We start from the raw sequence: 18,571 nt of genomic DNA on the forward strand, positions 1-18,571 counted from the left end.
AGATTGAGGGTGGGAGGAGAAGGGGATGACAGAGGATGAGATGTTGGATGGCATCACCTACTCAATGGACATGGGTTTGGGTGGACTCTGGGGGTTGGTGATGGACAGGGAGGCCTGGTCTGTTGTGATTCATAGGGTCACAAAGAGTAGGACACGACTGAGCAACTGAACTGAACTGATCTGTAAAATTAGGCATAACATAGATTTGCTGATTCTTCTTTATTGTTATAGATACTTGAGTTTTAGAGATGATGTGTGGTAAGAACGATCGCAAGAACTCTACTTGCCACTCCTCAGTTTTATGAAAAACACTGAGTTGAGGCTAGCAGCATTCCCCGAGGAAATAAAGAAACTTGTATGACACTTTTCTGATTACTTCAGGCAAAAAAAGTTATTTCCTAGCTCTGTAAGAGAGACATTTACTTCATGACAGAACCAAAATCTTGCTTATAGGATATTTTTTTCTTCAACATGGTATAAGATTGGGCTATTTCTTACAAAAAGAAAGAAAAAAATGTTTACCTTCGGAGATGCACACATTTAATAGGCCAAATAATAAAATAACTATCCGGCTAAGAATTTTCACTGCTTGAGGTACTGAAAATAAAATAATCACTGAGAATCTCAGAAAGAACTACTAATTCCCATCCAGCTAAAGCCATCTGAGGAATATGGGATTACTGCTTGCTATGGTTTGGATGTCCGTGTCCCTACAAAATTTATATACTGAAATCTTAATGCCCAATATGATGGTATTTGGAAGCGGGGTCTTTGGGAGGTGATTAGGTCATGAAAGTAGAGTCCTTATAAATGGGATTTGTGCTTCTATAAAAGGGGACCCTCTGAGCTCTCTAGCTCCTTCAGCTATGCAAGGACACAATGACAGGTCTGGAACCTGGAAAAAGGCCCTCACCCAATTACTCTGGCACCTTGACCTCAGACTTTCAGCCTTTAGAGCTGTGAGCAAAGAATTTCTGTTGTTTATAAGCCACCCAGTCTGTGTTATTTTGTTACAGTAGCTGGAACAGAGTAAGACACGATTAAAACCTCAAACTGTAGGATTTGGTCAGGATCAGAGACATTCTTTTCTGCCTCTGGAAAGGGGCAGGATTTTCTCAAGGATAGGGATAGTGTTTATGACTGAAATACTTGAATAAAAGAATGCTTTGAAGATATGAGTACAACACTGAAAGGAGGAGAGCCACAGTTGGAGCGGAGAAAGTATTCATGGGAAAGGCTTTCACTGAGAAAGCATAAATTATTAGATATCTTCCCTTATGAACTTAGGGAACTTGGACAGGGAAGCCTGACATACTGCAGTCCATGGGATTGCAAAGAGTTGGACATGACTGAGCGACTGAACAATGACATTGAACTGAAGGGGAAGTAAAAATGCGTACTTTCTTTTTTTCCCCATCCCATCATAATTTTGATATTAAATTTTCCTATTTCTATTTCTATACTAAAGAAATTGAAACAAGTGCATTAGTCTTATATAGGCTGAAAGGTCATTGTAGCAGAAGAAAGAAAGCCTGTTGTATCATATCCCATCTAAGTTCCTTTTGGGCAGAGTAATTTCCTATAAAGTTGTTACTTAAAATTACAAGTGGTGATGGAATATGTCACTGGTGTTAGGTAACCCTGGATAATTCCAATTCTAGGGCACATATAAGTGATAATTAAATCAACATAAATTATCTAAGGATTCTCCCTTAAGAATGAAAGGAGTAGCCTCAAAATTGTTATGCATTACATTTTCTTGAGAATAGACACACTAAATGACCTTCACGGCAACTAGAATTATCAACCATAGTAAATGTATGTCATTCATGTTGAATGCTGACAAATTCTATGTATTTGGGGTTGTTCCACCTTATGATGCAGAATTTTCTCTTATTACAAACATTTTAATATTTATTGTTAATTTATTTTATTTGCATTAAAAATAGTAAGAAGATATTTGATTCATCAGGATTTAATTTTGTTAACCTTCACTTTGCCTTGGCCTTCAGCTTTACCTTCACAGTCCAAGGTGTTAACACTGGTAGACTGTTTCTGCTTAAGCACAAACTTAGTATTGCTAGTAACATGGGTACAGAAGGGGTCTCTTCTTAAATGTAAAAGCATTAACTCTCTCTGTTGATATGGGTTTCTTCTCATCCTCTTTGTTTTATTGCAGCTTCTAAAAGGGGCATTGTCCTCTACTGTCAGTTCTCATTTTTTTAAAAAGCTATCCTTAGCTTTCTATCAATCAGTAGTATACTCATGCTTTGGTAACATTTATTGTTTGACTGTAAACCCTGATCCAGATAGTTTAATGAAGGAAAGGATATTGTTGCTGTTGTTGTTTAGTTGCTAAGTTGCATCTGACTCTTTTGCGACCCCATGGACTGTAGCCCACCAAGCTCCTCTGTCCATGGGATTTCCCAGGGAAGAATACTGGAGTCAGTTGCCATTTCCTTCTCCACGGAATCTTGCCTACCCAGGGATCAAATCCACATCTCCTTTATTGGCAGGCAGATTCTTTATCACTGAGCCACCTGGGAAGCCCAAATCAAAGAAGAGAACACAGAAAATCATGCACGTATGTACAATGATGAGGATATCAGCAGCTGCTAATATACTTGTATCTTAGCTGTGATGAGATTAAGGATCATCTTCACTCTCTGGCCACAGAAGTACTATGAGCTCCAGGTCATGGAAGATTCTCATTTCAAAAAAAGGAAAAAATCTAACTCTTCTAATAAGAACTCTCCAAGGGGAAGAGTTATGGGCTTTACACATTATGGAAAGCATACATCTAAAGCTACCCTAGGTACATGAATACTCAATGCATGTGAGTAACCAAATCTCAATTCCACCATCAATTTATTTGGTCCTCCCTGTAAGTCTCCTGAGTTGCTATTTCCTCATTTATCAAATGGAGATAACACAATCTACCATATACGAAGGTTACTTTAAGAGTAAAATGAGATCAGAGATATTAAAATATTCTGAAATTCTTGAAAGCATTATATAAATGTAAGATACTACTACTACTAGAATCAGTGAAGGTTTGTACAGAGGGGAAAACAATGCAAATAGAATGCAATAAAATGAAGCTTCACTGATGCAAAACTACATAGTACAATCATACTCAGTTCATGAAAATTTGGAAACTTTCTGGATTAGCTGTAGTGTGCTTTAGCTATTATTGGTGAGTTTTTAGTTTATGGTTTTTTGGTTTAGAAGGAGCAATTTGATAAATGCAAGGCAACACAAATCCACACATACACACATATTTACATGGCTAATTTTTAGCCTACTACTGTATACAAATTATACACTCATGACTGTAAATTCATTCTATAACCTAAAACTTAGATAGTCCTCCTATATACTACCATCAGCATATTTGAATCTTAATATTTATTATATCCCACATATATTTCTTGTTTATTTCCAAGCAAATGATGACATGTGTGATTACAGGGACTATGTCTGTTTTGCTCACAATAAATCTTTATTGTATTGTACAGTATCTGAACTATAGAAGACACTAAATAAATTTTAATGGAATAATGAAAGAAACAAATGAGTATTGTAATGCCTTTCTGCTGAGTAAGAAATCCCATGTTTAGCTTCAAATAAAAAGTTTAAAGAATTTTGGATACAGAGTTTGATTTCTTTTAAAGTCATCAACTAGCTTATAGAACATGAGGAACTATGTAGATTTTTTAGCATGATCAAAAATTATAAGTTATAGTTATGGCATTGATTATTGTGATTATTGATAAAAATTATTGAGTAACTATAGAAACAACAAGATAGAAATTACACTTATCCTAATACATGTCTCATTTGAAAGTGATGACACTTATGGTAAATTACTGATAAAGATGGTGAAAAGAAACAGTAAGAGCATGAAGCGTTGAGTAGGTGTAGAAACTACGGAAAGCTGTAAACAAAGCTCAGCAGCATAGTGAAGAGAATACAAACAAAATTATAAATGATAGTTCATAAGCTCCCAGCTAAAAAAGCATGAAACTGAAAGAGTAAACCCTAAGGTGAATAGGCTGATGAATGCATTTAATTGAGTCTAAAGGTACATGGGAGAGACAGGAAACAAAAGACATTATTAAAATGCCAACAATGAATAACAAGAAAAGTGTATGAAATATTATTAAATTTTGTATCAAGCTGTCACAAAGGAGACTTTAGTCAATTAAATCTACATTGAAAACTACCTCCTGCTTTTTTACAACCAAATTTGGCTACCATTAATGAACTGTCCTTGCTTTGGATTATCTGTGGAGAAGAGAATTTCTATGTAATTGGATAAATGCCTGTGGATAAAACAGAGTTAACAATGTATGAATCTATTAAAAATCAAAACCAATGTATGTTTGTGATTTTTCACTAAATCTTTTTCCTTGAATCCTCTGTTTCTGAAGATTACTTTTGTTCTATCTGATGTCTAGGAGCAAGCAAAAGTACAAGGTGGCATTTTAGGGTTTCTTCTAATGCCATGATTCAATAGCATATAAATCCAAATGCATATGTCTCATATTAGTTAGCAACCAACAAGCCAATGACAATGACAATGATAAAACCAATTTTGGAATTCATCAAGCGCTAGGAAAAGGTTTTGTAAAATCGGAATGATTGCTAGAACAACTCTGAGAAGTTGCTGAGGTCTATTAGGAAATTTGCTGTCACAATAAACTATAAATACAGCATTTCTATCATTTATATCACCATCTACTCTACACTCATGATACAATAATATTATTTCAAATCCAGTCTTTATATACTATTTAAAAATTTTCCCAATAGATTTATTAAATAATTGAAACAGAATGCTATAAAGCAATGCTTGGTATTTAATGACTAAAAACAATTTCACGAGCCCCAATTCTTTTCTTATAATTATTTATCTGGTTGTGTAATATCACACATTTAATTTTTGAATAATTTAGTATTCCTCCCTCCCTGCTATCAAAGGGTCCAATTCATTTTGAAGATAACTGAGAAAACTCCTCAGACTTTTGCATAGAAATGGACTCAAAGTACACATCTCACTTTACACGGAACAGTAAGGATGTAGCATATGTCTTAGCAAGTACAGAGAAAATCTATGAAGGAGGTAGGCATCTCCTTGTCAAGTGGCATAGAGGAATACTTGAAGGGAAATGCAGCAAGTAGGGTGGCGTGCAGCCTTTCTGAATATATTTCTAGGATGTAATGGAGTAATGAAGTAGGTAAGAAGTTAGTAAAAAATTCAGACTGCTTCTCACTCCTAATTATGTATGAAATAAAGATTACATGCATTCCATATTATCTTACATAACAGAACTATGACAAATTAATAGAATTTGAAGGGGGAAAACTTTCTGATAGCCTAAACTATCAAAAATAATAAGGATTTTTTTCAAGAGCTAATGAGTTTCCCTTCACTGGAAGTATTCAAGCTAAAGATGAATAATAAGGTGTGATAGTGTGTGGTAGTTTTTCATACACACACTTTAGTTCAGGGATGACTTAATTCAATCATGAATTAGATACATAGTAGGAGTTGACTAACTCAAGAAACTTACTGACAATCCATACCACTGACAAAACTTGGATTTTGAATAGAGTGATTTTTAGGCAAGAATAGCTAAGGGCCCAGCAATTAAATGTAATAAATTCCTGTTGTTCACTTTCTTATGACTCATCTGAGCTATAAAATAAATATTCTGTCATACATATTACATAGAAAACAAAGGTCATCTCACAAAAAAGTCATAAATAATACTAAGTCAACTGAAATGAGAAACCCATAAACATAATTTTTCATACTTCTATTTTATAATTGCTCTTAAGATGAGAAAAATGATAATAAAAATGACACTAGGGGATTCAATGTTTTTCTTCAATGACTTTCATATAAAATTATCTCAGTTTACTAGTAAAAGGATGATTGTCTCCCTAAATTGCAGTGCTAAAACCTTGATTTTTGAATTGCAATATCTATATTATTTTCTGCCTCAGAAAAACAATAAAATTCAGATTCCCATGCCTGAAATATAGCTCTCATTATTTAATTGAGGTAAAATTCACATAAGATTCACAATATTAAAGTGTACAATCCAAGTGACTTTTAGTATTTTCCAATGTTATGCAACTATTATCACATTCCAGAATAATTTTATCCGCCCCCCCAAAAAAAAACAAAAACAAAAACTATACTCATTAAGCAGACATTTTGCATTCATTCCTCCCTCCAACCTTGGTGGTCACTAATTTGCTTTCTGTCTCTATGGATTTGCTTATTCTGGATATTTCACACAAATGGAATCATACATGTGACCTTTTGTGCCTGGCTTCCTTTACTTAACATAAAAACACTTTGAAAGTTCATCCATATTCTAGCATGTATCAGTATTTAATTTCTTTCTATGACTGAATAAAATTCCATTGTGTAGATATACCACATCTTTTTAAGCCATTCATTGGTTTACTGACACTTACTACCTTTTGGTTATGGTAGATACTGCTGCTCTGAACATTCCATGCAAGCTTTTGTTTGAATATATGTTTTAAATTCTTGGGTGCTGTGTGAGTTTTCTAGGGTTGCTGTACTGTAAAAAAGTATTAAAAATTGTATGGCTCCAGCAAATAAAAAAAAATGTGTTGTCAGTTTTGAAGGCTAGAAGTCAGAGATCAAGATGTTACCAGAGTTGTTTTCTTTTGAAAAATAGAAACATCTATTCCATGACTCTACTTTAGTTTCTGGTGGCTTTCTGGTAATCTGTGGCATTCCTTAGCTTATAGAAGCATCACTCCTATCTCTGCCTTCATCTTCACATGTCATTTTCCCTATGTGCATGTCCATGTCCATGTTTCTCCTTCTCATAAGGGCACCAGTCATACTGGATTCAGGTCCACCCTAATGGCCTCATTTTTAACTTGGTTACCTGTGTAGACTGTTTCTTGAAATAAGATCACATTTGGAGGTAATGGTGGTTAAGACTCCAACATAAGAAAGAAGAAGTGAAACTGCTGAGTCATATGTAAATTCTGTGTTGAACTTATTGAGGATTCACTGGCAATATATGAAGGTTCCAGGTTCTCCATGTCTTTGCCAGCATCATTACTTTCCTTTTTCAAAAACTATAGCAATTCTATCTCTGTCACTTTTATAACATTATATACAGAATTATTTTCAAATACTCAGACAAATGATAGGGTTCGTATATTATCATCAACAGTGGAAATACTTAAAAACCAGTGATGAATACTGCATTCTTCTTTGAACATCAATGCTTTTCAGATTTTCCTATATGTAGATTGGTGTGCAGAAAAATAGCCCTACACTTATTTACTTTCACAATAGTATAATTATATCGAGTGATTGAGAAATGATTACTAATAAATTTATTAGTCATTTAAAAATTATTCCAATGTCATTTCTTTCTTTGACTGGCAAAACTTATAACCTGGAGCCTTCTACATGGAAATATGTCATTGATATGGATCTTTGAGTCTTAGATTTCTATCTATGTTTTACAAGGTACTCAGCAAGCCCAATTAATTTCTCTCCTAGGTCTTATTTAAGCTGTATTATAGGACTCTCCTCTATTATACAAAATAGATACAAGCAATATGAAAATTAAGGGAACTCTTCTTTAATCCTTCTTGAATAAGAATTGTGATCACGGGGAAAAGCCAGTTGTTGTTTTTATTAACATAAATATTACCGTTAGAGTAGTGAAATAGAATGTTAATTTTCAGTGTGAGAAAGTAGACCAGTCAGAAGTTGATTCATGATTCTCAGCAATGTACCCTATTTTAAGCCCAGCTTCACGTTTAACAAATAGATAATGTAATCTTTCAGCCCATATGGGGCAAACTTACTTTATGTTTTAAGTACAAACATACTTTGTACTTAAACTTAATTCATACTTAAATGATGAAGAGGTGGAACATGGAAATGGGAACATTTGCTTCAATAAATTTGTCCAAAATACTCAACTTTGTGAGGGCTATGCTTTCCCCTTATACTGCACAAGTAGTTTGTGTCTGCATCAAAGGGATTGTCCAATATATGTAAAGGAAAGAATATAATTCTTCAAACATGGGGAACCTAGCAGGACAATCTCTATTGCCAAATTTCTGCACCACAATATGATTATTTACTAGAAGACATATCACCTCAGTATACAGGTAATATATCTTGCAAAATTCTAGGCAATTGAATTTTAGAGAATATTTTAAGTTATCTACAAGTTAATTGGAATTTTTACAATTATAATGGATTAAAAAGTTACACTGAATTTGGTGATAAACTGAGTGACTTCATTATGAAAAGCAGTACATGCTTAGGAAAATTAACCAATATATATATTGCATGTAGAGCAATGGATCACTTAAGTCATGGAAGAAAATCTACCAGAAGAACTTTCAAGTTCTTTCCAAAAGCAAATCTGAAAAAACAATTTCCATTCAAGAGATACAATGCCTTTTTCATAAATGTGCATGAAACAATATTGAAAAAACATCATACTTGTTCATTTTCAGGATGCATAAGCACTTCCATTGCATCTATTTATTTTTTCAAAAGAATCAGGTAACATATAAGTTAAACAATAATATTCTCAATATCTAAATTCTTCTTTATTCTTACATCACTTTTTTCCTTTCAAGGAAGTGAAATATGTCCCATGTTTTCAACTTTGGCTTCCTCAAAGATAAAACTAATTTCACTATTTTACTTCCTATTGGTCAATAATATAGACTGTGAAAGTCCATTCAGCCTAGTGAGTTCTTCATTACACTTTTATTAGCTAAACTTGCATGAGCTATCGGACGAAATATTTTACCTGATATTGCAAGTTTTTTAAAGAATAAAATGGATCCCCCAAATGTCATAATTCAGCTTTTCTGCCTATTTTTTATGGCATTAAAACAGAGAACAGAAGAGCATCTATCAGACATAGTTACCAAAACATGAAGCTATTAAATCTCTCTATTTTATACCATTCCTCAATATTCCAAAATTTTTGTCATCTGAAACAGTAAAAATAAAAATAAAAAATTGATGATCTTCTTTTGAATATTTCCAATTGTTTGATAAGAAATATACTAGCATTACTTCTACCTTACTATATGTTATTTAAGCAATTTAACATATTAAGATGGCACACCTACAGATAAAATAGGTATATGTGACCATGTATATAAGTGTATTGATCCATTGTTTCAGTTCAGTCTCTCAGTCATGTCCCATTCTTTGCGATCCCATGAATTGCAGCGTGCCAGGCCTCCCTGTCCATCACCAACTCGCGGAGTTCACTCAAACCCATGTGCATTGAGTCCATGATGCCCTCCAGCCATCTCATCCTCTGTCATCCCCTTCTCCTTCTGCCCTCAATCCCTCCCAGCATCAGAGTCTTTACCAATGAGTCAACTCCTTGCATGAGGTGGCCAAAGTATTGGAGTTTCAGCTTTAGCATCAGTCCTTCCAATGACTTACATGATATTAATTGAAAAACTTCTTACAGATCTCACAAAGCTCCTCCATCACCCTACCTGGAGGTCTGCAATTGTCCTGATTATTAACATACTGTGACCAATTCATTAAAAACAACTGTTAAAAGTGCAACTAGTATATATGCTTTATTATTCAGTTAAACTTCAGTTGGAATGTATACATCAAATTAGTAATAAAGAGCACAAATTGATCAGTAGCCAAGAGAACCTAAATTTCAAGCAAATGAAGTCAAGGTACAGGAAAACTTCACAGATATTTAGCTATTTCTCAATAAATTAATGTCAAAGAAGACTAAAATTCATAGATACGGGATGGTATATTGCCAGGGTCCAGCCCCGGCTGATCCAGGGTATTTGAAGCGGGGACAGCGTCGGCGAGGATCAGGATACAATAGCTTCAATTAGATATTAATTAGAGATGTAAAGAGTAATAGAATGAGGATAGCTCAGTAGGAAAATTCAGCGGAGAAAAGAGGCTGAGTAGCTTGGTTTATGCGGGAGACCAATAAAACTTCAAGACAAGAAGTTTGCACCACTTACGTAGGCCGCAGGCGTTCTTCTGTTCTCCCGAAGGAGAGGAGACACTGAGGCCTCCCTGGTCGGATCTTAGAAGCCCAGGCATAATTAGTAAGCATGGCAGGTTCCGCGCTCCAGATGGAGACTCAGCCAGAGTGAGAGAGAGAGCGACATGGGGAGACCAGTATTTCGAGGAACTGATCCCAATTCTTTATTTTCCATGGTCTACTTTTATACATTGAGATGTTATGCAAAAGTCACGCAGGGTCAGCAGTCCTGACTTTTATCAAAGTCAGGTGCTTCATACAAATGTATACAGAGGTCTTAGGGGTGTTACATCATCTTCTGGCCAGGGGGCCTGCTGACAATTTATGACCCTCTCCTTGTGACAGCAGTCAGTCAACCAGGACACTTATTTCTCCAGGGGTGATTATTCTCAAAACAGACGCCACCCAAATAAAGTTACATTCCTATAGGGTGAGGGTGTAGTGGGTTTTAGTTAAGGAAAGAATTTACTTAGCCTAAGGTCTAACGTGATTAATATCAAAGGTTAATACTTATTTCTTCTATATATTCATTAATGTGTGTAAGGGCAGGGGATGTGGAGACTTAGAACAAACATTGGCTCAACAAATGAAAAACCCTTCATCAATACAATTTCTAATCAGCCCACTATACTTATACTAATAGTTTTCTAACTTCTCTAAAGAACCTGTTTTTAGAGGGTTTAAAGCATCTCGTGCCTCTCACGGTTGGGAGGCTGTGAGCAATCACATGTGGCCAGACAAGCCTGTCAGGCAGGCTAGAGAAACTTCAGAGGAGTTTATAGGTTAAAACACTCTTGTCACACCCACGAGTTTTTATTAACTGGAGCTCTAGGTTAACTCCTTCTCTGAAAGAGGTGGTGGGGGACAGCCCCTGTAAAGTCAGAGGTGTAGGTGGGAGCACAATGTAGTAAAGCAGGCAGGCTCTGGTTATGGGGGTAGATGCTCGAGGATTTCCAGGGGGACTCCTGAGGCTCGATCCCACCTTTTCGTATGTCGAGCCTCCTTCCTCATGACCTTTGCCATGGGTGGAGTGCCTCACTCTGTCCCCCAACAATATATTCTCTTGACTTTTCCACTTTATTATATCCTCTCGTTCTGGTATTTGTAAGTACCTTTGTATATATGGGCATATGTATATAGATATGCAAATATATATCCTGTAGATGACTTTTTGATTGCATGCAGAAAATTTAGATTATCTCCATTATGAACGCTCTGAAGACCAACCTTAATTGCAAATTTTTATCAACACGTTTATACATGATTTCATTCAGGATTTTGTTAACTTTGCCACAATATGAAAGCTAGAATTAGGATTTGTAGGTGAGAGTTAATAATAATAAAAATAGCTAACATTTATTGGGTTGTAGCTATTTTCATTGTCAACACCGAAACCAGATTGATTATATTCTTTGCAACCAAAGATGGAGAAGCTCTATACAGTCAGCAAAAACAAGACTGGGAGCTGACTGTAGCTCAGATCATGAACTTCTTATTGTCAAATTCAAACTTAAATTGAAGAAAGTGGGGAAAACCACTGCACCATTCAGATATGACCTAAATCAAATCCGTTATGACTATACAGTGAACGTGAGAAATAGATTTAAGGGACTAGATCTGATAGAGTGCCTGATGAACTATGGATGAAGGTTCATGACATTGTACAGGAGACAGGGATCAAGACCATCCCCAAGAAAAAGAAATGCAAAAAAGCAAAATGGCTGTTGAGGAGGCCTTACAAATAGCTGTGAAAAGAAGAGATGTGAAAAACAAAGGAGAAAAGGAAAAATATTCCCATTTGAATGCAGAGTTCCAAAGAATAGCAAGGAGAGATAAGAAAGCCTTCCTCAGTGATCAATGCAAAAAAAAAAAAAAAAAAAAGAGGAAAACAACAGAATGGGAAAGACTAGTGATCTCTTCAAGAAAATTAGAGATACCTAGGGAACATTTCATGCAAAGATGGACTCGATAAAGGACAGAAATGGTATGGACCTAAAAGAAGCAGAAGATGTTAAGAAGAGGTGGCAAGAATACACAGAAGAACTATACAAAAAAGATCTTCATGACCCAGATAATCACAATGGTGTGATCACTCACCTAGAGCCAGATATCCTGGAATGTGAAGTCAAGTGGGCCTTAGAAAGCGTCACTACCAACAAAGCTAGTGGAGGTGATGGAATTCCAGTTCAGCTATTATAAATCCTGAAAGATGATGCTGTGAAAGTGTTGCACTCAATATGCCAGCAAATTTGGAAAACTCAGCAGTGGCCACAGGACTAGAAAAGGTCAGTTTTCATTCCATTCCCAAAGAAAGGTAATGCCAAAGAATTCTCAAACTACCACACAATTGCACTCATCTCACACGCTAGTAAAGTAATGCTCAAAATTCTCCAAGCCAGGCTTCAGCAGTACATGAACCATGAACTTCCAGATGTTCAAGCTGGTTTTAGAAAAGGCAGAGGAACCAGAGATCAAATTGCCAACATCTGCTGGATCATGGAAAAAGCAAGAGAATTTCAGAAAAACATCTATTTCTGCTTTACTGACTATGCCAAAGCCTTTGACTGTGTGGATCACAATAAACTGGAAAAATCTGAAAGAGATGGGAATACCAGACCACCTGACCTGCCTCTTGAGAAACATGTATGCAGGTCGGGAAGGAGCTGTTAGAACTGGACATGGAACAACAGACTGGTTCCAAATAGGAAAAGGAGTACGTCAAAGCTGTATATTGTCACCCTTCTTATTTAACTTATATGCAGAGTACATCATGAGAAACACTGGGCTGGAAGAAGCACAAGCTGGAATCAAGATTGCCGGGAGAAATATCAATAATCTCAGATATGCAGATGACACCACCCTTAAGGCAGAAAGTGAAGAGGAACTAAATAGCCTCTTGATGAAAGTGAAAGAAGAGAATGAAAAAGTTGGCTTAAAGCTCAACATTCAGAAAACGAAGATCATGGCATCTGGTCTCATCACTTCATGCCAAATAGATGGGGAAACAGTGGAAATGGTGTCAGAGTTTATTTTTCTGGGCTCCAAAATCACTGCAGATGGTGATTGCAGCCATGAAATTAAAAGACGCTTACTCCTTGAAGGGAAAGTTATGACCAATCTAGATAGCATATTAAAAAGCAGAGATATTACTTTGCCAACAAAGGTCTGTATAGTCAAGGCTATGGTTTTTCCAGTGATCATGTACAGATGTGAGAGCTGGACTGTGTAGAAAGCCGAGTGCTGAAGAATTGATGCTTTTGAACTGTGGTGTTGGAGAAGACTCTTGTGAGTACCTTGCACTGCAAGGAGATCCAACCAGTCCATCCTAAAGGAGACCAGTCCTGGGTGTTCACTGGAAGGACTGATGCTGAGGCTGAAACTCCAATACTTTAGCCACCTCATGTGAAGAGTTGACTCATTGGAAAAGACCCTGATGCTGGGAGGGATTGGGGGCAGGAGGAGAAGGGGACAACAGAGGATCAGATGGCTGGATGGCATCACCGACTTGATGCACATGAGTTTGAGTGAACTCCGGGAGTTGGTGATGGACAGGGAGGTCTGGCGTGCTGCAGTTCATGGGGTCGCAAAGAGTCAGACATGACTGAGCGACTGAACTGAACTATTTTTAAGTCACTTGAGCTTAGCTTTTGTGGGTACATTAGCTCACTGAATTGCCACAACCGTAGGAGGTAATGCTATTTTTACTCCCATTTTGTGTAGAAGAAACTCAGCTCACAGAAAGTAAGCAACTTGTGTATCTTTGAGAGTTAATACTCATAACTAGGTTTTTCTGATTTTAGAACCAAAGCACTTTAATATGCTATGCAATCTGACTTTTCTCAACATAGAACAATTGACTTGTAGTCAGAAAGGTTCAAAGGAGTCCAAAGGGAGATAATGATCCTTATTACCTGAAATGTTACAACTGAGGTTTCCTGACTAGTTGACAGAAATGTAATGGCAATTAGAGCAGTATATGTGGTATTGTACAAATTGTGAGATTCTCTTGTACTGGACATGAAATCAGGTCCTGCATAAAGGAAAGGGCAAGAGAAGAGGCTGAGTGAAAAACAAAAGATGCAGAAGCTATCTACTGATTTTTTTTTTTTTTTCTCTGTGAGATTGGTTTTTGGACTGCATTGTCAGGAATCCCCAGAATCCATATTTGAACAGAAGAATAAAAGGCCCTTCCAGCACCAAATACAATGTGAATGAACAACATCCATCATCCAATTTTATATGAGCCATCACTATCTTTCATTAAGGCAGATAATTCAAAAATAAATAAATGAACAGTGCAAGAATAAATGAACAGTCCAAGAACAATAAAACAGTCACATGGAATGCTATATCTTTCTATTACACACATATGCTAGGTGCTGCTTCCTTTAAATTACACCAAATATGAGATGTTTATTTATCAAATTATGTTTTACATTTAAAATTATAAATTCTCTGTTTCTTATTGGGAGAAAGGACTATAGCACATGCATAATTCAATTGTAAAAGCCACCTCTATGGGGATACTGCTATTTTATTTAGCAATCATTGTGTTGAAAACATTAATTGATCACAATGAACTAAAAAAAAACTAATGCTGCACTGCTTGTACTGACTGGTTTCTTGGTGATAATAGCCTAAGTGTATTTTAAAAGTTGTATGCATCTAAATAAGCCCTATGTATGCACAAAATTTGTAGCAAAATGAATATTGACTTTCATTCTTGAGTTACAAAGACAAATATAAAAACAAAAACCTCACTTCATAGTCCTATCACAAAACACACATAATTTTTTGTGTGGCTGTGCCCCGTGGTTTGTAGCATCTTAGTTCCCTGACCAGGGATCTAACCTGGGCCATGGTAGTAAAAGCACAAGAGTCCTACCCACTGGTCCACTAGAGAATTTCCCTCACATAGAATTTTATTCTTAATTTTATTCACACATTAAATGGATTGCCCTCCTTTATATATGGTATAAATCTCTCTACAGTCATATGAATCAAAACAGTTACACTGCAAACATGATGTTAGACTCTTTAAGATGGATCATTCATAATAATGCATTAAATTACTATAAATTTTTTATATTAGTACTTGGGTGAGCTATCATGACTGTGTTTGAAATCCCACTTTTGAAAACAGGGATCTTATTAAGCTCAATTCAAAGACATTTTAACATAAAATAGCCACTCATTGTGAGAGGAAGCATAACTTTATTAATTTTTTTCACTTTCTTTTTTATTGATGTGTAGTATACAACATCATATACGTTACAAGTGCACAATATAGTAATTTACAATTCTTTTCTTGTCAGTCCCAAACTCCCTATCTATCCCTCTACGCCACCATTCCCCTCTGGTGATGATAAGTTCTTTGTTCTCTAAGTCTGTTCCTGTTTTGTAAATAAGTTCATTTGTATCATTTTTTTTTTAGATTCCATTTTAGTAAATGCAGATTTACTAAATCTAAATCTAAATTTACTAAATCTAAACCTAAATCTAATACAGAAAGTGAAGGCTTGAGCGAAATTAAGTATACAAATCAAGTTAAATATGAGAAATAAGAAGAGAGCTAAGAAAAAAATGAATATCAAATTAATCAAATATCAAATTATCAAATTAGTGCCGCGGATGCGTGAACTTTGAGGGCGCGGATCGCATCGAGCTGCTCATTGATGCCGCCCGCCAGCTCAAGCACAGCCACGTGCTCCCCGAGGGCCGTTCGCCTGGGCCCCCGGCCCTCAAGCACCCGGCCACTAAGGACCTGGCTGCCGCTGCCGCACAGGGCCCTCAGTTGCGGCCTCCACAGGCCCAGCCCCAGCCGTCAGGGACAGGCGGCGCTGTCTCCGGCCAGGACCGCTATGACAGGGCCACATCGTCGGGCCGCCTCCCCCTGCCCTCGCCCGCCCTGGAGTACACCCTGGGGTCCCGCCTGGCCAATGGGCTGGGCCGTGAAGAGGCTGTGGCGGAGGGGGCGCGAAGGGCCCTGCTTGGCTCCATGCCCGGCTTGGTGCTCCCCGGGCTGCTAGCAGCTGCAGTGTCTGCCCTGGGAAGCCGAGGCCTGACGCTGGCACCCGGCTTGAGTCCTGCCCGTCCAGCTTTCGGCTCCGATTTCGAGAAGGAGAAGCAACAGAGGAATGCGGACTGTCTTGCAGAACTGAACGAGGCCATGAGGGGCCGGGCAGAGGAAAGGCACGGGCGCCCCAAAGCCGTCCGGGAACAACTGCTGGCGCTGTCCGCCTGCGCCCCTTTCAATGTCCGTTTCAAGAAGGATCATGGGCTGGTGGGACGTGTGTTCGCCTTCGATGCTACTGCCCGCCCGCCAGGCTACGAGTTCGAGCTGAAGCTCTTCACCGAATACCCCTGTGGTTCTGGCAACGTGTACGCGGGAGTCCTGGCCGTCGCTCACCAGATGTTTCATGATGCTCTGCGCGAGCCGGGCAAGGCGCTGGCCTCATCAGGCTTCAAGTACCTCGAATATGAACGCCGGCACGGCTCTGGGGAATGGCGCCAGCTGGGGGAGCTGCTAACGGATGGGGTCCGCAGCTTCCGCGGGCCAGCTCCCGCGGAGGCCCTGCCCCAGCAGTATCCAGAGCCGGCCCCTGCAGCCCTCTGCGGCCCTCCCCCACGAGCCCCATCCCGGAATCTGGCTCCCACTCCACGCCGTCGCAAGGCCTCCCCTGAGCCCGAGGGCGAGGCAGCTGGGAAGATGACCACAGAGGAGCAGCAGCAGCGGCACTGGGTGGCACCCGGTGGCCCATTCCCCGCTGATACCCCTGGTGTGCCCTCCCCCATTGCTGCCCTGAAGAACGTGGCCGAGGCCCTGGGCCACTCCCCCAAGGACCCTGCCGGGAGTGGGGGCCCTGTGCGCGCCGGGGGTGCCAGCCCCACCGCCTCCTCCACGGCCCCGCCTCCAGCCCAGCATCGTCTAGTGGCCCGCAATGGTGAGGCAGAAGTGAGCCCCACAGCAGGGGCGGAAGCTGTTAGCGGGGGTGGTAGTGGCGCCCGGGCAACCCCTGGGGCCCCCCTGTGCTGCACTCTCTGCAGGGAGCGTCTGGAAGACACCCACTTTGTCCAGTGCCCCTCAGTGCCGGGACATAAGTTTTGTTTTCCCTGCTCCCGCGAATTCATCAAGGCTCAGGGCCCTGCTGGAGAGGTTTACTGCCCCAGTGGAGACAAGTGCCCGCTAGTGGGCTCCTCTGTCCCCTGGGCCTTCATGCAGGGAGAGATCGCCACCATCCTTGCTGGAGACATCAAGGTTAAGAAAGAACGGGACCCCTAGGCCACCACTGCCACCAGTCTACTGCCCATCCACCCCCGCCCCCCTCCACCCCTTGCCACCCACCGCTGCTGCGGATAAATTATTCCCTCCCCTACCCAGGCCTGTGCCTCCCTCACCTGTGTACATACCCACTTCCTTATCCCAGATGGGTCCCCTGGGGTAGATGCATTGAGGGTGGGGGGAGAAACCTTCTGTCCGAGGGGGTGTTTGGGGTCCCCTGACCCCTCTGGTTTCCCTCTCCCCTCCTTGGCTTGGCTTTGCTGCTGCTTGTAGTTGAGGGAGAGGTGGCCCCCCCCTCCTTGAGAAGGGGCCTCCTGAAATCTAGCTCTTTATAAATGAAGCAAAAGCATTTTATTGCCCCCCCATCTTACCCCCTTTTCCTCCTTCAATAAACCGAAAGATGGGTTTTTTAAAAAAAAAAAAATCTCTCTCAAATTAAGAAGTTTAATAAATTATTCACTATCTAAGAATTTTATAAATGAAGCACAGTAAAATGAATAAATTCAAGAATGCCTTCCACATTCAAATCCCAATAGGTACAGGAAATGGAAAAAGCATACATTGTTAAATATATACAGTAGAAAAAGGGAAAGACATCGATTTTTTTGTAAGAAAAACAACTGCCACTAAAGAAACTCAGTGCTGAAAAACTGTGAATGAAATACATGTAACGTATTCAGAAAACAAAAACAATATGTTAAGTTGTAGCATGTCTGAGTACCCTCAGCCACTTTCACCTATTGTACAGAACAAAACATATGGTGATAGGTTTTATAAAAGCTATTGCAACAGTATTCCTAAATAAGCAGAACAGCTGTTTCTATAATTGCAAAACAGCTAATTTTTACTAATTTGGGACACGAGTTCATAGATAGGCAACAGCTGCAGTTTTGTCAGCTGCATTCTAATGTTCCACAGACCTCTGCTCAAGAAAATAGAAGTAGAGACTGCCTCCTTTTATTGCACTGCCTCCTCTCCTTTCCAATAAATATCCTGAAGGTCATTAGTAATGAAGTTTCCCCAAGGGCTTTTTCACTCAGGAACAGGTAGAGGACAGACACCAGATCTCTAGAAGTCAGTACTAGGATTTTAATAGAGAAATCATGGTTTAGAAAAATTAAAGAGGAGACAGAAAGGAATTTGTACCTGGTATAAGTTGCTACTTCCTTTCACAGCTTGGAACCCTAGTCATTGGCTCTTCTGTTTAGTGGTT

The 18,571-nt window shown here is 38.9% G+C and overlaps 1 protein-coding gene across 1 annotated transcript; it reads left to right on the top strand.

Moving 5' to 3' along the window:
- The first annotated feature begins 879 nt into the window (after positions 1-879).
- On the top strand, positions 880-17,697 carry LOC523963 (interferon regulatory factor 2-binding protein 1). The gene is made up of 3 exons (XM_002699526.6): positions 880-959; positions 15,511-15,622; positions 15,700-17,697. Exons 1-3 carry the CDS (start codon positions 880-882, stop codon positions 17,356-17,358), a joined length of 1,851 nt encoding a protein of 616 aa, XP_002699572.1. The 3' UTR covers positions 17,359-17,697.
- Positions 17,698-18,571: the final 874 nt, after the last annotated feature.

Source organism: Bos taurus, chromosome X (assembly GCF_002263795.3).
Source record: "Bos taurus isolate L1 Dominette 01449 registration number 42190680 breed Hereford chromosome X, ARS-UCD2.0, whole genome shotgun sequence".
NCBI lineage: Eukaryota > Metazoa > Chordata > Mammalia > Artiodactyla > Bovidae > Bos > Bos taurus.